At 39.4% G+C, this 20,283-nt stretch overlaps 1 protein-coding gene across 1 annotated transcript in view; it reads right to left on the bottom strand.

Annotated features, from left to right (window-relative positions):
* Positions 1–739: 739 nt before the first annotated feature.
* LOC139737049 (ADAMTS-like protein 3) overlaps positions 740–20,283 on the bottom strand; it is a 123,857-nt gene continuing 104,313 nt past the window's right edge. The window contains exons 7-20 of the mRNA XM_071647727.1: positions 17,906–18,071; positions 16,924–16,996; positions 15,936–16,300; positions 12,692–12,821; positions 11,886–12,102; positions 10,846–11,031; positions 8,446–8,625; positions 6,270–6,423; positions 5,593–5,916; positions 4,727–4,763; positions 4,057–4,276; positions 2,674–2,853; positions 1,830–1,983; positions 740–946 (exon numbers count right to left, since the gene is read on the bottom strand). Coding sequence (XP_071503828.1) covers positions 837–946; positions 1,830–1,983; positions 2,674–2,853; positions 4,057–4,276; positions 4,727–4,763; positions 5,593–5,916; positions 6,270–6,423; positions 8,446–8,625; positions 10,846–11,031; positions 11,886–12,102; positions 12,692–12,821; positions 15,936–16,300; positions 16,924–16,996; positions 17,906–18,071 — 2,496 coding nt within the window. The 3' untranslated portion in view covers positions 740–836. The remainder of the gene's footprint in view (positions 947–1,829; positions 1,984–2,673; positions 2,854–4,056; positions 4,277–4,726; positions 4,764–5,592; positions 5,917–6,269; positions 6,424–8,445; positions 8,626–10,845; positions 11,032–11,885; positions 12,103–12,691; positions 12,822–15,935; positions 16,301–16,923; positions 16,997–17,905; positions 18,072–20,283) is intronic.

Here is a 20,283-nt window from a genome sequence, read left to right as displayed (position 1 = left end):
TCTTGCCATGCCAAACTATCATCATAGCTATCACATCAAGTACTGTTGCAATGTACACATAAATAACTATCACTAGCTTCCACACATAGACAAACACCTCAGTATCTTTCCCTCATCATGTTCAACATCCAAACAGTGTTAATTTTGTATGTGGATTACCGGTGTCCCATCAGCATATACCACAGAACAATATGTCTGCAGTTGATTTCTCTTCTCTTCGTGGTTCCAATGTTGCCCGGCCCACTCTTGGAACTTTGCAAAAAATAATGGGGAAAGGCTACGGTACACTGATATGTCAGAAGGCAACTCTGGAATACAGCGGACTAACTTAACAAAGGTATGCTACAGAAAAAAAATCCATGCTTTAAATATCCAGTCTGTGGACCAAACCACGCAATGTACCGGTAATGGGAATATCTTGCACACGCATTCGATTCAATTCAATGCCATTGATTTGACGTATGCATGCGCCGTCTTTATCTAACGTTTTGGCGGTGTATGTGATGCGTCACACGCAGATACACTATTCAAATTTGCAGGATCCACAGATTGAAGCTACCTTCGTGAATTTAGACCATTAAGTTTCAACTTTCTGGAGTGGATGGGTAGTAAATCATATCAAGACAGACAAGGGGGGGGGGAACTCATAAGAATGGGCAAAAAACATGGAAATGATTAGAATTCTACCCATTTTGAGCAAATCCACAATCTCAAAGGACACTAAAGACACAGAGGACATTTTATTTTCAAGTGGCAGTAACACACTAAAACATGATGATAGTAACATTTTTTTATTTTCTTGTTGTTGAAATCTCGAGAAACACGGGGGTGACGCCTCAGCCGTAGGACAAGCACGTATTGCAGCAACGACGCTGGTAGCTGGGATTGTCGCACATTTGGAGTCTATGAACAAGACTGCAGTAGGCTCCTTCGTCTACACATGGGGCTGTTACAAAGACAGAAAAAAGAAGAAACGTAATTGTTTTATACAGAAGGATTGCAAAGAACAAGGGAAATAACAGAATTGTCACCTCAGGATTTAGTTTTACACCCACCGTCTACATCAAGGACAAAAAAACTAAAGCATTTGTGCAATGAAAATAATTCTCTATAACTGAAAAGCTAAAAAAAAAGACACAGTTAAAAATTTGATACTCTATAGTCCCATCTATTTGACTACTCTTGATTCTCATCATTCATTCAGAGGCCAAGTAAATGTAAGTTATGTCAAATCCCTCACTCAAATTGAAATATTTACAGAAATGTGACCCTTTCCCTCTAACCTCTGACACTGCTTTGCTATGGAAGACTCCGTGTATTATTGGTGGTGAATGTCAAGTCATCTTCACATCATTAATTGTTCTATCCCCCAACCAAAAACTAAAGCAATACCACCCCCCCCCCCCCCTCCAGTCCATCCAGGTGTGATTCCTGCCTTATTAACATTCACTATATAAAAGTTGTGAAAATGACAATAAAGATGATGAAGATATTAACAGGAGCACAAACAAACAGGATGATACTACTGATGAAGATAATGATGACACTACAACTACTACTGCTACTATAAATGATAATAATGATATTATATAGTACAATAACAATAATGATAAAAATGATAATGAAAGATGATTAGAATACTTAAGATAATGCTGAAAATAAAAATCAGCTATTAATGGCTTTGTTTTCTGCATTAGGATGATTAACTATCACACTGCCACAATTACATACAAGGCTGAACTTTTCTGGTTTTCATATGGATAATTTGAAACACAACAAAGAGCAAGCCAATTAAATGAGGACTCTTCACACCATCCTGGTGCTCATACCATTGGGGCAAGGATCCTGTCCACACTTTTTCATGACGGGAGGCTCTCTCAACACTGAGGCACATATTGAGCTGTCCATTCTGACTCTCGTTCCCGCCGTCACGCAGCGAATCTTGCGCGTCTGCACTGCACTGGCGCCGCATGATGCCGAGCACTGGATTAGAACACAGAAAACATATACAATTAAACAAACAAAAATTACATTTAGAAAGTAGAAAGACAATTCTGGTAGAATTATAATTCATTGGCGGAAAAGAAGGGCTTTTTCTCATACAGACTGGTTATTATAAACACAGTTATAAAGTCTAAAAAGCATAAATTGTTATACAGAATCAGATTATCAAAATTTACCAAAAACAATGAAATTCGGTTTGCATATCTGTAGGTTTTCATTTTATTTATTTATTTATTTATCTATTTATTAGTCTTGGTTTTACAGGGTGGCTCCATCAGTGAGTTGAATACTGTTGTTCGTGGAGACCCTGCATATATGGCCAATACACACATGTATCAAAACAGCATATCACAAAAACAAATATAGAACATATAACATAGTTTCATACATTAAACATATACAGGCAGAATTAAAAAATGCATTTCTAATCGTAAAGAATATACAATGTATGACTGCAAAATGTGTGTATAAATAAAACAGCATTTCTGATAACTGATATATCACACTATCTCCCTCCTCTAAGAAAAAATAATTCATATCAACTACATGTAATTATTCTTGAGCAAAATTAGGTGCTCTCCAGAACTGTGCTGAAAAACATCAAATGATTACTTAAAGAAAATGAAATATTTTGTGAAGCCATATGACATTCGACTGCCTGATACTCACACTACTCCACCTGGTGACGAGCCACTTGGGTCGGCAGTCGGGGTTATCGCACACCTGTTCCTCCAGCGGCCGCAGAGACGACATACACCGCTCGTCCGGTAGGGGTTCAAGGGCGGGGCTCTGACAGAAGACACGCCTCGTCTGGATGGCCCTCCTCACGCCCACACACTCTCCGGAGCACTGCAGGGGGAAAGTGGAGAAAGGGATGACAGCAACATGGATGATAGAAGGGAACAAGAGTGCCATTGTGGCATACCGTCAGCATGAAATGTAATTCATCAAGTCCTTCCATGGTTCGGCATTGTATATTTTCATCATATCTGTGACTATTCATTGCTAGTGTAGGACCATTATTTTGTTGTTGTTTACTTTGCTACATATCTTATTTGTCTGCTCTCCTTTTGTTGTCTGTCTAGACCTTTATTTGATTTATTTGCATTAGTTTGCTTTTCAGCACTGCCTTACAGTCTGGCATTGATTCAGTTATGGTAATGATATTCAGTTGTTTACTCCATGACAATTGCTCCAAATACCTTTCCTCTTGTTCAGTTTTGTCACCTTCATTCTTTCTCTATTCAGGTGTGTTCACTCATTCCATCCCACGCCTGATTCTTTAGTTGAGCTCAGACAGCTCATATTCTTACGTGATCTCCCCCTCTTACTTCTATCATCCCTCTGACCTTTAAATACACTTTAGTCCAACAATTGAGTTACATTTCCTAATTTCACAAAATTCATCATGACATGCTTATACGCTAGTACAGTACTCTGCGCATAATCGGGTAGGCTCGGGCAGAGCGTTTCTTACCCGATTAACAGAAGAACACGTCTCATTCACAGTTGACACATACATGTACAATGTGTGTATGTACATTGTACATGCATTGTACACTGCACCAAACACCTACACTGTATGCTTGAACACGCATGCTTGCACGGCACATTATACATACCTTACACTTGCTGAGTCACGAGCAATAATTTACACTCTTTTTACGGACAAATATGTCTTCAGAAAACTCATGTTTAATCACTCCCCAAATGATTGGTCTTCTTTGCAAATTAAAGAGAATACAATTACCCGTGGAAAATTTGACATTCATGATTTCTTACAGTGTTTTATCTGCAATAAAATGTGGGTAGAAATTATATCAGAAGAAAATTATTAACCCATTTATGCGGAGAGGCAACCCAATTATCAGGTAAATTTAATGTGCATTGGAACTGATTTTGACATTACTACCCAATTAAACGGAGTACCCGTTTAAGCGATACCCGATTACGCGGAGGGTACTGTACTTCATTTAGGATGAGCAATGAAAGCATAACCTCCAGCTTTGGTGGAGGTAATAAAGAAGTTTTGATTTTGGGAAACATCCTCACCTCTGACCACTCCTCAGCCATCCAGTGGTCTTCACAGGCCTGCGTGTTACACTCTCTGCTTGTTGCTGGCTCATCTCCGAGGCTCAAATCATTGCGGCAGTTGCCGGTACCACGGGGCCTCGTGCGGCCAATCAAATTTGTGAACTGACACGCAACCTCCCTCAGCTGGAGCCCGCCCCCACAGGTGGCGGAGCAAGGGCCCCACTCGCCTACGTGCCATCTGCAAATTTACATCGGAATGAGTGATTTACTTCATATCAATCTTTAGGCAACACCTACCCAAACCTTCATCACACACAATGCATATCATATGCATACAATTTTGTGTTGGAGAAAACAAACTTCTAATACACAAGAACTTGATATGAACTTTTAAGTTAGCATTTGACTTCTATGGTGAATGCCAGTCTTGACAAGAAATCTTTATAGATATACATTGTTTTTGGAAGAAGAAAAAAAAGATAACAGGATCAGTTGCAGCTGTCTTTGGGCCATGGTTAATTTTCAGATCTTAAACCCTAATTTTACTAAGAAAGAGATGAAGGGTAAAAATGGAATATGAAGTATATCTTCTCTACAGGCCTAAATTGTCATAAAATGATAGATATCTTCTCAGTGATTACAAAAGATGATTAAGATCTCCACTAGAAAGCTCTGACGTGAAACTTACCTAACATTTGAAGGTGAATCCAGGGGTTGAATTGCTGCTGAAATAGAAAAATATATTGAAAAACTTATCAAGACATAGAAAAAGAAAATGATATTGAACTAAAAATTACATAGATATTGAATGTGAAGTGCTGGACAAGTTATATCTCATGACACAACATTTTCACTGGATCCGTGACGTGCTCCTGCGACAATTGCGCCCATGAAATATCTGCAAGCTAAGCCAAACAATAGATTCTACCCAAAAACATAACCCTAACCCTAATCCTTATTCTCATATCAATGTTGTAAGCCGATGATGAGAGGTCACGCTACACACATTGCACACACACGGTTTCTTTGATGGATGCATGAATGGCCGTTTTATTTGCAGCTAATCAGATCAAATCCAGGCAGACAAGTGACTGAGGTCCTGTCACCTCGCCGGTTCTCACTTAACTCTCTCTCTTTCCATTCAAACTAAGCTTATCTTATTTTCAACTGTTTTTGCATCTTGTTAACAACAATTCACAATGCTTTATGCAACACAACAAGTTATGGTAACGTTTACATACGCCGCAAAGCTGAATACGTAACAATACAAAGCAGGCTCGTCTATGTCACAATCCAATATACAACATAAACTAAACCTAAAACCCTATCACAACTCTAACCCTAACCCAAGTCCATCGAGAATATAAGACCGGAACAATTGTCACAGGAGCAAATGTCGTGTCACATGTGCACAAGGCATATGAAAACCTCTCGATCTGTGTTTAATTGTCAAGACAATGTCTCTTTTGAACATTTGAGAAAGGGGAGCAAAGTCTGGGTAAACCCATTTTCTTATACATATATGTCTTCACATTGCATGAATGTAATCCTTACTTGTCGTCAAAACGTGTAATGTCAGAGTCTCTCGCTGGTCGCCGGCGACGCAGGCGTAGACTCCGGCGTCTGTCGCTTCCACATTCTTAATGCGCAGAATGCCGCGGCTGATGACTCGCATCCTGGGGTCGCCGTCACTGCCGTCCCTGATGGGCGTGTTGCCCCGCTCCCACGTCATGCGGTTCCTATTGTAGTTGATGACTGGACACTTGACCGTTATGGTGGTGTGGGGGAGGATGTAGGCCTCCTGACCGATGATGAGCCGTACCTTGGCAGAAGGCGATGGCTGCCGGTAGGTCGTATAGTTGGCAAGGATCTGCACATCTGGAAATCACAGGTATAAACGAGTGGGATTAAATGATTGGTTGTTTAATTGATTGAGTGATTGAATGGTGTATAGGCCACATATTCAGTGAGTCTAATTTTTCACAAATTGGGACTTCCCAACAATCCGCGGGTCCTTAAATTCGCGATCTTGGATTACAGTAATATACAGAGACATGCGAGTGGACATGTTGCATCTACAATTGTCTATGTAGATTAATCTTATCTTCTTATTCTATCTTTTTCTAATGATGACACTTCAAAAACACTTCGTAGTGGCCATCTATCTTGTGGCTTGATGACAGCACACTTACAATTTGTACTACTTCTTTATTAACCAGGCCTCTGCTCACCATTGCAAGGGGGCAAATCACAGACAATGTGGTCCGCCGGCCTGAGAGCTGATGCACACTGTGACTCGTCGACGAAACCATGAGAACCATTGGCCAGGAGACGCCTACACAGGACGGACATCAGCTTGATACCAAGCCCACACGTCGTCGAACACTGAGAGTTGGGAGGATGGAGACAGACGAAGAAAACGAGAAAGAAAGATTGACAGACAGAGAAAGATAGAAGAAATAGGGAGAAGAGAGAGAGAGAGAGAGGGACAGAGTGATACAGAAAGAGACAGACAGATAGAAAGAAAGTGAGGGGAAAGACAATGATGTTGAATGCCTCAAAAGTTGACATAATTTCAGTAGAAATACAGTGCACTCCCATTATAACGAAGATGGTTATGACGAAATTCCAGTTACAACGAAGTAAAAATTCAGGCTGCAACATTATCCGCTCTATGTTATTCCATTGATTATTTGTTTCGTTATAACGAAATTTCGATGTAACGAAAGAAAACCACCAGTCCCGAGGACTTCGTTGTAACGGGAGTCCACTGTATTCACATAATGGTATCCATGGAACAGAAACTGAAGCACGTAAGTTGTCATAAAGTTTAAAAGAACCACTACACTTTATTCATATATTTATACTGTATATGGAATGTGGTCAGTCTCTGCTGAGCTTGATTCTGTATTTACAGCTTACATAATCATTTAAATTTGTCACCTCCTAAAAAAACTGCCACTCGGCCATCGATCATACTTGAGCCCAGGTCAAGCACGCCAATTACGATACTGACGGCGCTCTTGAATGGGCGCAGCGGAGGTTATTAAATTGACATTCAGAGGGGCTGCCTGCCCCTGCTGGGAGAAAATCTAATTACCACGGAATACCTCTACAGGTATTCAGGTCTAGATCTGGGTCGGGTGCTTCTTATACTGGACAAGACAGTGTAGTCTTAATAGGAACTCATCATTTGAGCTCCACTAATGACCATTACGAAAAAAAAAAAACAAGAACAGAAAATTGCAATTCTTGTTGTCTTGCTCTACTCATATGTCAACATTTCAGGTATGCTTCAATGCAAATATGCTAAAGAAATAAGTTTATAACTGATTCCCATGAGTTTAATGGTGTACAAAGAATGGAAGAGAAATATCTCCTCTTATTAGATCATCATTGCGATTAATCATATCCCTTTCCACAAAATAAACTTTATAGGCCAGGTTTATGTTCATGACTCTGATGATTAAAAAGTTTTTCACACTTGGGCACCTCTCTGATAATCAATTGATTCTCCTCCACTTTATCTGTTTTTAAAAAAACAAATCAGAATGAGCCATGTATTTGAGAGAACCACGCCAACAAACTGGACTGTCATCCGTAGAAAAGATGAGAAGGAGAAGCAGCGGATGCTCATAGCGAGAAGTCTCCCATGCATTGAAAATAACCGACAACCACATGTGATTGCATTCAAAATGCCATCAACGCAGTCATACGGCTGTTTATGCGATCATCATCATCGTCATCCAGCGAATCACTGCCCGCTCATGTCACTCAACTGCACCTGTTGTAAGCGGCTACCCATTATGTCACGCTTGCAGATGGCAGTCAGCCCACTCTGATTGCAGCAATCAAATTCTGTACCTGATACCTTTCCCACATGGAAGTTGAACTTCACATCTCAAACATTTATGAGTGATCTATTTGTATATAGCAGTGCAGGACTATTAATAGCTGACCGTGCTGTAGGAATACTGTGATTTTGTTGTTGACATCCTTACATATAGGACGTGAGGAATAACCTGAACTAATTCATATTATCATGAGTTTTGCATAACAATGCAAAAGAGGACAAAATGGATTTTAAGATGCTGTCCTGCACAGAAAGTTTTTTTTTCTCCAATATTAAAAAACAAACACAACAGAATAGTTAAACAAAGTACGTTGGGCCAGTGATAACAGAGATATCACTGGCCCAATTATTAAGAATTAATAACATCTTGCAGGTAGTTGCAAATGGCTTGCTTACTGCTGTTGTGAATAAACTTTATCAGACATATGCAAATTAGAAAAATCCTACCAGAGAAACTGTCTTTCCATTAAAAAGAACAAAATGAAGAATATTCCATAGCAGAAGTATATCAAGAGTGGTCTTCTCAACAAACAATTAAAATTCTCTCAAGTTACCTCAGAGAGCGGTTGTGAGTACCACTGGGCGGGGCACGCAAACTCATTGCAGGGCTGGGTGTTTGGGGGTGGGGGGATGGGGCACATGGAGGGACTCAACTCAATCTCCTCCCCCATCGGTGTCAGCTGATGGCAGCTCAGGGACACGGGCTGGGTCCCGTTCCCGCAGCTCCGGGAACACTGGAAGACAAGACAAAACAAGACAAGTCCAAATCTAATAGGTCAAGTTTGAGAATGAGGGAAATCAGCTAGAATAGGTGGATATCAAGGATAAAGATATCCCCATTTTCATATAAACATGATTTATGCACTGATGGCATCACCATAGTAACAGCAAATTTGAAAACATCTTTTGATGTGTGCATCTGTGCTTTGATCTCTTTTGTTTCATCCATTGTTTATTGATTAATTAATTAGTTTACTTATTTATTCATTCATTAATTTATTCATTCATAAATCTACTAATCACTGAGTGACTGATTGATTGACTAACTGACTGGCTGATTGATTGATTGATTTATTGATTGATTAAATTATTTTTTTTATTATTTTTTTTTTTTTGGTAGCTGCATTGATGTACTTGTTGAAAGCAACCTTCTGTTACGTAGTTCTTGATAGCTGGGTTCTGCAAATTGCATTACATTACTCAGAAGATAGCAATGAAAGGGCAATCTTTGCCCACTTTTTGTTTACTCCTTGAAGGAAATAAATTACACTAATTGTGTACTGGAGGCAAAGGCAAGTACAGCAATTTAACAGATGTTATAACAGCCCACCATGGACTTGAACATCCATACACCCCACTTTGATTTATTGACATGACCCCCACCCCTCTACCTCCACTACAAAAATCCACACAACTTTCATTGGCGTGACAAGTGATCCAAGTCCTAACAGCAGAGACACAGAGGGAGTGGAGAGTCAATGATGATATGGACATTGACCTATGATGTGATGGCCACAAGTAAAAAACATTCTAGATGTAAACATCTGGAAACTTGCTGCACTCAACCACAAACCACAAAAAAATGTCATATAGCATCACAGCAGAATGTCTCAAGTAAATTTGTGTAATCAAATTGGTTTCATGAATGCAGGTCTCAAACAAGCCTCTCCATTATATATGCTTCGCATGGGAGTCAGTGTTATAAATGTTAATGTTTCGCTGATGCTTCCCTTGAACCCTGACATGATGTTTAACCCGTTGAAGGCAAGCTGGTTTTGCCATAACACATGTTTCCCATACACACCTGCCCAAGTACAGTTGAACCTCTATTATCCGGCCTCCCTTTATCCGGATCTCTCTATTATCCGGACGCAATCTCGCCGTGATTTTTTTTAAATAATTACGGTAAGAAAGGGGGATTCCCAACTCCTTGAGAACTCCTACCCAAACACACATGAATTACATATTATTTCCAATATGATTAACATACATCACAACATCAAATTTCCTTCCAAATCGCTTACCTTCAGACATTTCAACATCCCGAAACATCCCCAAATGTAACAATGAAAAGGTTGCAGTATACACAGAATTACATGTGGTACAATGGGCTACATCAGTACATGTGTATGTATATGTACATGTATAAAGCATTGAGTCTCCCGTATCCGGCCAAATCCCTTATCCGGATGAGCCCCGGTCCCGACTTGTCCGGATACGAGAGGTTCAACTGTATACGCAGGACTAATCTTCAAAGGGTTAAACAGTGTCACTGTAGGGCAATGACACATTAACACAGTTTACATCACACATGTACTTATATTGCTGCAAAATGGACATCAAATAACTTGCTGGCCCTGATTCTGTACAATAGCATGTTGTTCCACTAGGTGACCGATTTGGCTATGTATTTCCAAATGACATAAACTACTCTGCTATATGATTTTGAAACACATTTTTTTTTCCCTTCAACCCAACAAGTCTCAGATACCACACTTCTATGAAATGGTTCTGTTATATGTCTTTGTTTTGAATTTCTACTATTCAGTGTTAGTAATTCAGAGGGTAGAGTAAAAACAAAAACCAAACAAACAAACAAACTCTCATTTTAGGTTTAGGCCTTTGTTGTTTACAAAAAATTGTTTGTTTCAGTTGCAGAATTCTCATAGGGCCTTGTGGTGGCGAGATACATAACCATTTCTAAAAATTGGCAAAACTATACAATGATCAGAATTTTTGTTGTTATAACAAACTGGTATATTGTGTACCTCTATTTATTTATTCATCTTTTTTTTGAGCAGATTTGGTAACTTCAACCAGTTCCAATCAGATATCTTTCTCCGATATAAGATACGTATTGAAATTCAGAAGTTGCGATTGAATGTTGACAAGATTATGATAGACCTCTGCAGTAAGTTAGAAAATTTTCCCCAGGGCTGGACGGGTAAACCTACCTGTGAAGCTGGCCGCATGACCCAGTATGGCGGACACTGGTCGTTGTCGCATTCCTCCACTGTGTGGGGCACTGGCAGCGGGCAGTCGTTGAAGTCTATCTCCATCTCTTCACCAGAGGGCGCCATCCGATGGCAGGCCAGAATCCTTGTCTTGTTTCCTGCACCGTGACCACAAGTGGCGGAGCACTATGGACAAGAACAGAGACTCTTTGTGAAGATACAGCATATCAGATAGGCCCTATGTTCATTCCACAGACTGTTTGCTAAGCCAATGTTCTGCAGACGGTTTACCATTTGATTTGATTTTTCATTTGATTTGATTTATTTCCGCATTCAATCAAAATACAAATTGAATACAAATTTCAAAAGCACAAAGACAAAGAACAATAAGTGCAGTGATTTAAAGTGATGATATAACATTACACAAGTAGATACACATAAGCAATTGTATTGAGCATTACAGAAATATACAATAAGATATAATGATATAGTACATGTATTTTCCAGTAAATAACAGAGATAATTGAATGCAGGAGACCAACATTGTGAGCGATTAAGCTTGAAATGGATGGGGCCTCACCACTGATGTGCTATGTGATGACAAAATTCAACTGTGAGCTCTGTTGATTTCAGTATATCTTTTTCTTGCAATAGACTTTGTCAACTCTTTTCTTCATGCATTCCTCAAAACAAGTTTCACTTCCCCTAAGAACATCACCTCCACTATGATTAGACCAATTAAAGCAGTAAACTTTGCTCTTCTATCCCCTACCTTCTCCTTTAATTCTTTTGCACTTCTGCCAACATTCATATATCACAGTGAATTAGATAACAAAGAGCTTTTAGATTTCCATGTGGTATACAAGTGCATCTCACTAGAATTGATGTCCAAATCAGAGAGTCTTTCAAATTCCTTATCATTTGTAAGGAATTTGGAGAAATAGTATATATAGGATTTATGGAGTCTCCTGAAAAATCAGGGGCTCTAAGGAAAAGCTACGGTCTTATGTCTACCCTACATGCACTGGAATTTCCCTCACCTCAGACCACTCAGACAGAGCCCAGAATGCAGGGCAGTCGACGCCCAGACAGGGCTCGGGCCCTGAGGGTCGGGGCCCAATGCAGTGATCCTCAGACAAGAGTGTCAGTGAGGTGGGTGCGGTCCGGGCCGCCTCTTCCACGCAGTATACATCGGATGGGTACCTGACACCGGGTCCGCAGGGTGAGGAGCATTGGCCGTACAGGAAGATCTTCCACCTGTTGTGGGGAATATGGGAGATGGGAGAGGGGGGAGGGGTACCAGGTTGATGGAGGAGGGGTTGGGGGAAGGGATGGTAGGGAGGGTGAGATATGAGAGGTGTGAGGAATTGTTTTGTGGCGGAGAAGGGGATAAAAGGATGAGTTTACTTTCAGACAGGTGGCTCATAGAATAGATATGTAAGTTTGATGGGGGGACAGGACCTCTGAACATTCTTAATATACACAATTTATTACAGACAGCTAGTAATACCAAAGTACAGACCAAAAGTAAAAACACAATGGAAAGTTAAGTTTAATGCAATCATGAAAATAAAATATTGCTTAAAACTATTTTATGGAAATTAAGTGCATGATTTATACATACAGTGACATACGTCTGTAAATTGGTGGAGAACTTTAAAATGCTTTTGATTGGTCTATATTGTCAATGTTTCATGCCAGCACACATTTTCATCTGCATTATGATTAATTCTTCTATACCTACAACTGTATGCATAAAAGTGTGAAATTTGCTACTTCCCTCTGCAAGTTATGGTGACATTACATGAACTGTGTCTGCGCTAAAGGGTTCTAAGACTTGACTTACTCTGGCGGACAGGCCACCTCGTTACACGACCGCTGGCTGCTGGGTAACTTGAGACTGTAATCGCAGAAAGCATCGCTGATGATGGTATCAGTGAATGCATTGACACACCTCACGATGGATTCCTGTGTGCCTGTGGGGAGAGGGGTGAATGTTGCTAGTAAAGTTATGATGGGGGCGGGCTGGTTGGAGAATGGGTGAATTGGTGATAGCTCATTCTTGACGCACAAAAATGGTCAGGCACAGATATGTGGCAGTCATCACACAAAAATCTCGTCTTTAAATCTGAAATCCACTGAAGCTGACTTGGCTGACATAAAAGACATTCATCCCAATGTGCAAAGAAACGTCAACTGATTATCTGCGAGGAAAAGTGTCCATCTACATTGACATTCAGATTGTACAAATGTGAGTAATAAAAGTGTTTAAGGTATTGCATCTGTGCTGTATACAGACATATACCACTACATATTGCCTTGTGACCATTATATTTTGTGAGCTTTAAAAAAGTGTTACAATGAGCCACCTGCGAAATCTACTAGATTCTCTCATGCCATCCACACAAACTTTTAATACCTTTAGCCATTGTGGACGAGTCCCTAGTATACTTGGACAAGTGTCTATGGGAAATAAGTGTTGTAGCAAAATCATCCTCAATGGGTTAACACAGGGACAGATACGAGGCCAAGTGTATGAACAAATAGCGGGAGGGATAATCATATCTTTTTTGTATTTCTTTTCTTTCTTTCTTTTTTGGCTAATTGATTCAACCCAGATCACTGGATTCATTCAAGTTTGTATGTGCAAATGTCATTGCAAATCATACAGCTTGCATTAACACATATTTGGAGTATCATTGTGAGCTGCCACTTGTCTTGACAAAGTTGAATCATGGACAATTAATCACACAATGGTAAAGGTTTTGCCTTTTCAAGTATATTCTATGTAAATCTCACCACAAAAGATAAGTGACATACATCGTTAAAGGAATATGGTATATATGTAGTATTGGTTGAGGTGAGGATTCAGGTTTTCACTTTTTGCAAGATACTTAAAAACCAATTTGTGGAATGTTAAAGAGCAAACAATTCCAACATCGTGGAATCAAAATTTTAATTGATAAAAATGGGTTTTTAAATGGCTGAGATATCCAAAAACAAAATAAAACAAAGCATTCCTAATTAAATTGTGGGTCCTACCTTTTATTAGGATTGCTTTGTTTTGGATATCCAAGCAATTTCATAACCAATTTTCATCAAATAAACTTTGAATTCCTCTCAGAAATATATGCTCTTTCATAAACCCTTTCATATTTCATGAGAGGTTTCTCATTATGTAAAAAATATCATCATCAAAAAATGTTGGAAACCTGAAGCCTCATTTCAACCAAAACTGTACCATCACTTTAATATTTCAATTTTTATTTGGTTTCAAGCCACCACATTTTGACAGTAGTTAGGAAAAATATTACTCTCCCAGATAAGTCAAGCTTTAAAGGTTTTAGTCAATCAACCCATATGACATCTTCTGGTCCATTACAGAGAATTGTGATCTGACTTTTTGTGGGTTTTGAGCTGAGCAGTCACATTTTCTCTTCCAGGTCATTAGCACTGTGACCTTGCACAAATAAAAAAAAAACATTAAAATAAAACAAAAAAGAACAAGAGAAATTACAGCCCTTGAAAAAAGTGAAACAAAACAGAATGCAACCAAAACAAGGAGAAGATCTTGACAAGAAGTTGATGTTTATCATCATAACTCTCACTGAAGGAATGAAACTGATCGTAATCTATGTGACACGGAACGTCCGGATACGTGATCTGTTTTCTGACACAACACTTCCTTTCACTTGCCTTAAGAATTCCTTCTGAAAAAAAAGATGGAAGAATGATATCCACCTGCAGGCCATGAGGCAAATTCATTTTTTTATCAAAGTTTTCCCCTAAAAATTCATAACAGTTCCCTTCTTGTCTGCCAGAATTTGGGACTGGATTAAGAAAGAAAGAGTGTATAAACATCAATTTCCTTGGGACAAAACTAGACAGCTTACAGGAGGAAACAAGATCAATTTTCGTGATCAAACATGAAAATCCAGACTAATCTTAGCCAGCCATCTATATGGCCTAGAGATATTTCAAGTCATATCAAGAGCGAGGCATGATCACTGCACAGTTTCCCTATTTTCAACCATCAATTTCTTCCAAAGACCTTTGGCCATAGTGGTGTTCGATTCCAGAGGAAAAGGTCTGATAATAATCCCCTAAGAAACCTCGGGTAGACTCTCAAATATATGCCTTGTCTTTAGAGTATTTGGCATGTCTCTGTTCTTATGAAAGATAGTAGTGACAGTAATCTTGATCAATGTCTTGATTTTTTCCCCCCTTAAAACAGCATGGTCATACAAAGGAAAACTACTCAATATTTTCTGCAGATAACCAGAAGGGAAAGTTATTGGGTTAATGTGACAGCGATGAAAGCCCATCAATTCTGCATTAACCTTTTTACAAGCCCATGCACTCAGCTGAACTTGCAGAGCTTGTTCTTCAGCATTCAGAAATTCTTCTAAGCTTGACTTAGTTGTATTCCTCGTAGAGCCCATTCAGGTATAGCACCACTATGCCTCGGTTCAACAGGAGGGCAGTAACACAATAGGGATTATTACCTATAGGTATACTGGTAATCTCTATTCACTGACAATTAGTTACAAACATCCACGCTAATTGTCAAAAAAGAAAAAAAAAACACATCCAGGCAATTTAATGGCAGCATTGTTGACCATTTCAGTCTTCTTCTCTTTAAAAAAAGATGATAATAATAGTAATAATAATAACAATAATAATAATAATAACAATAATAAAAGTAATAATAATAATAATAGTAATAATAATGATAATAATGATAATAACACATAACAATTGTATAGCGCTTAATACTGAGTGCAAATGCAAACGCAAACGCAAACGCATGGGCTTTTTCTGAAATTGAAAAATATTGCTTGCAGTACATCAGCATAGTCAAGTATGAAAACTACTGTAAAAGTGGAATTTTCGCTGTGTTGAAATTTTCGCGCAACCAGAAGCAAGTGCGAAAATAAAAGCATGTGAATATTTTTTGCGTGCCATATGTTTCAGTAGTTGATGGCTTGATTCCGTGGAATTAAAAACACGCAAAACTCTTCTTACCTGGCTAAGCGCGAAAAATTATTTGCGCGAAAATATCCACTTTTACAGTATTCGGTGCCACTTACCTCCTATGCATGAAGCACTGCACGGTGTGTATCCTACGTAGCGCCAAATGGCAATGATACTGCTTTCGTCGGGGCCTCCTCCAAGACCCAGGTCGTGGGTCGGACCAGGGTGGAGCTCGTTGGGTTCCGTCGGCTCGTTGGGGTGGTGCGACGGCGGGTAGCTGCTGTCGCTGGCATTGAGGGCGGTACACTCTTGCATCGTGCACTCCTCGATGTCCTCTGGCCGCACCTCCCGCTCGCACTCGAACTCGTTGAGGTCAAAGGTGGCGTCGAAGCTGGGCAGGTACACCTTGCAGCGAATGCTGCGAGTCCGTATCCCACGACCGCAGGAGGTGCTGCAGGCACTCCACTCACCCACGTAATAACTGGTTACCATGGAAACATATCACAAAAGTTTGACCTACAATCTATAGCCTTTCACTCCATCTGTGAGCCTATTATTAAAGTATCAAAATATTTTGAACAGCTTCTACACAACTTCTTCCTATCAAAGTATTGATTCTTATAACCATGAGCTGCAAATTAAATGATTTGCATCTACACACAAGTACAAGAAAGCTTTTGTGTCTGCTGTGTGCACACTTTGAATCACAGACAACTTCATACTGAAGCTATGCTCTCAATAAAACTGAATTAAAATTGGTCGTTTTTCTTGGGAGAGGTATCTATAAGAGAAGAGAACACAGTGAAGTGATGGAAAAAAATTAAAATGCAAATGAGTATTGAGCATTCTTGTTTCTTTGTGAGAAGGCATGTTATGATCATGAAAAAGAGGGAAAATATAGTACAAGTAAGATCTTTTATCATCTCATGAAATAGAAATTGGAGGCTTTTATTTTTTAATTCAAATGAAGTTTTGCTTTAATATGTACCACTAATTTTTTATTACACAAATCTCATATTCATATGAGAGAATAACACGTCATGCATGATTTTTCTTTTAACTGATAAGATTTTCAGAGTTGGATTTTGAGTACACAGTCTATACCTTGGAATTTCAGCAGGGTTGTCTCGGGGAACACCATCTGAGATTGTTGTCAACTCGAGTCTGGTCTCTGGAACTGCATACAAACAAACATTCAACACAAAGATTAAAGAGTAGTTTTTCTTTTGAATAGCATTTATATTTTTATGCAGAATAAGTTTTCACAGAGTTGGCAGCTAGGTTTTACAGATCACTGATGGCAGCCCTCTGCTGTTATTATCTTTGGAAAAAAAGATTAACAAGGTTGTCAGGTCATCCACAGATAACGGCTCACAGCTGGAATTGACATGCTTCTATCTTTTGTGTACTGTGATATCCACAGCGACAATTGACTCATCATGTATCTCTGTTGCAGATCTTCCAAAAACTTTCTAATGTGTTGTGCTGGCTGAAAGTTTTAACATGGTTCTTTTCAATACAGCAATGTGATTTCATCAAGATGCAGTAGTGATGGTGTGATCTGTGATTTGAATCCTAAATCTGTCATCATTGAGCACAGTTTTCTCGAAGGGGAAATAAAATAGCATCTTTAGTGGATCATAAAAGGAAAGGTAATTTTAGACACTTTTACTTTACACTTTACAGTGACTGCTCTATCATTTGCACCCATCGCATTTCCCCCTCCTTCTTCTTACTTTTGATTTCCTTTTTTTTTTTCCTTCAAATCAGTGCTGGATGTGTCATCTACCACCCAAGATGAATGCTGAAAAATGTGGTTTGCTAGATCAATATGACATTAACAGAATACTGATACAAAAGTTCAGACTTTTCACAAACAGGCAACTGCAAGTCACCTTTTAAACTAAAATGAAAATCATGGAGTAAAATCATGGTACAGTTTGGTTTTCATAAGCCAAACAAAGATCAAATAGTTTGGAATCCCTATCGAATGTTGGAAAAAAAGATGAACATATCTGAGTCACTTTCTTGTTTCTCAGAAGCAACTGAGTTGACGACAATGTATTCTGTTAAGTTTTCGTCTTACCTCCTATTGTATTTGTTGCTGGATCTGGAAGGCACGGCACCCCCGGTAGACAGGCCTTCCGCATGGTGGGCACCGTGCCGGGGTCGCAACCCAGCACCACCTGATTGCGGTGGTTTCTGCACTGGATGTCACGTGTTATGATGCCACGACCACATGTCACAGAGCACTGCAGTAAATGTGCACATAGGGAGAATGTTGACGAATCCAGACGGAAAAATTAAGGAACCTAATTTGAGCCATCACATGAAATTGGGTCATGTGACTTTTGTGATGCGCGGTCACAAAGATTGCAGGAGTTCATGAACAACAGCGATGAATAGGATGTAAAGATATGCTCACTGACAAAACAGACACTGTATGGAAAGTTTCAGGTAATTATCTGTATCTGCTTCAAAGGAGTCATTTTCGGTCTGCAAAGGTACGAATTTTCTCCTAGCATATCACCCTAAATCTCTGGGATATATTACCCTATGTTTATGACTTGTGACAGAAATGGACTGTGACTCAGATTTTGAATGATACATCTTGTAGACCTACCCATGCTAGTCTCACAGAAAACACCCAAATAAATTGAAGAAATCAAATAAATCATATGAACTCAAGGTACTAGCTTTGAGGAACACATAAAATCTCAAACTGGTACATATCAAAAGCCTATAAATAAACTGCACAACATCATGCTCTACTTTAGTACAAAGAGCAGTACAAATTCCAGCACAGGTAATGGACACGCCACGAGACATTTGAAGTCGAATGAACTCCCATTTCTGTCACAAGTGATTGGACGAGATCTTCGAAGGGACGTTGAACAGAAAGTCGGATCTCATGCATACCACACCTCTTATTCATTGGGCAATCAACATTCCCCTTAACTTAATCTCAATAAATCAGTGCAACAACAGCTGTCCTGAACATCCGACAATGTTATCGTGGAAAAGAAAAATTGTCTGAGCTTCCATCACAGACAGTTTGGCCGGTAAACTGAAAGAAAGGTAATACATCCCTGTTATTTATCACCTGCCCCCCACCCACACACACATTAAATACATCTTCATCAGTCAAGAGTTCAAAAACATGATGTACAGTGAACCCGGGAACTTGTTGCAATCCCAACCTCCCTGAAAAACAAAAACAACAAAATCTTCTTGCCGATCTTGAACTAGGATAAGTCTGTCACGTTCCCTTCGAATAAGAAATTACAAAGTTCGACAGATACACACACACACACAAAAAAAGCTGCACGCATATAAATGTTGATGTTCAAATGATCACGGGGGGAAAAAAAATCCACAAATTGAGCACAAATGAGATTATAGTGTATATATGGTGTTGATGCCAATGACCAGCTGTTTGGAGGGATTCTGTGTAGAGCCTGGTGAGTTACCATGACAGCAATGCTTCAAATTTCAGTAGTCAGATAATTGGACAGGAAGAAAAATCTTTTCCTGAGAAAACATCATTGCTACCCTGCTACTCCACGCAGGCAAAACTTTCATGATTGAAAAAAAAAAGTGAGTACAACATACTTCACTAACATGGGCGATGCCTGCATTAAATTGAGGAAAAATACTTTGTAAACTTGAGAAGCACTCTGAGAGCGCAGACCTCCGCGCTCACTTCCATGACCGATATTTTCCCCCCAATAAGATCAGTGATACCATATGTATGCATGTTGAAAATCGTCTGATTTCCCAATATAGAAGCCTTCTATAATGTCATCAACTTCCACCAGCACGGTGCACCTCATCCTACCAGAAACTAGAACACGCACTTTAGTGCGCATATGCAAACCTCAAAAAATGCGCAGCTTAACTCCCAAGTTCATTGACCCTATCTGCCAAAATATCAAAAATCCTTCATAAAATCCATAAAAATTCCAGCATCACCCAAATCTGTTCTCTACTTTTTGAGTTATTTTGCACACGGACAGACAAACAAGCCAACAAACAAACGCCGATGAAAACATAACCTCCTCCCTTGGCGGAGGTAATAAGAAAGTTATGACTTATCACTTGTGGCCAGAAAATAATTGGCATCTATATGAGAGGAGGGGATTAAGGTACAGTAATTACTGCACATGCCTTTGAAATGATGAGTGAAGAATTCATGACCCTGGGCGTTCTTGTAATGGACCTAATGCAAAGAGCTTCATCAAGGGATTCAAAGTTTTGTCCGTGCCATTCTCACAAACTGCATGAGGCAAACTATTGCGAGGGTTTCAAAATCAAGACCGTTAATTTCAGGTATGTATGTAGACTGTTACTTTCAGGTGTGCATGTGAAAGGGCCTATAGTAATGGAAATGAATAATGGATGATGGCAGTAGCAAGCAAGTGTTTCTGTGTTTCTTAGCTCAAGGGGCTTTGACAGTAAAGACAG

The sequence above is a fragment of the Diadema antillarum genome, unplaced genomic scaffold (genome assembly GCF_040938485.1).
Source record: "Diadema antillarum isolate AM-2024a unplaced genomic scaffold, OU_Dant_1.0 seq00000678_RagTag, whole genome shotgun sequence".
Lineage (NCBI taxonomy): Eukaryota > Metazoa > Echinodermata > Echinoidea > Diadematoida > Diadematidae > Diadema > Diadema antillarum.
Note: the sequence above shows the minus strand (reverse complement) of the source record. Positions and strands in the feature narration are given on the sequence as shown.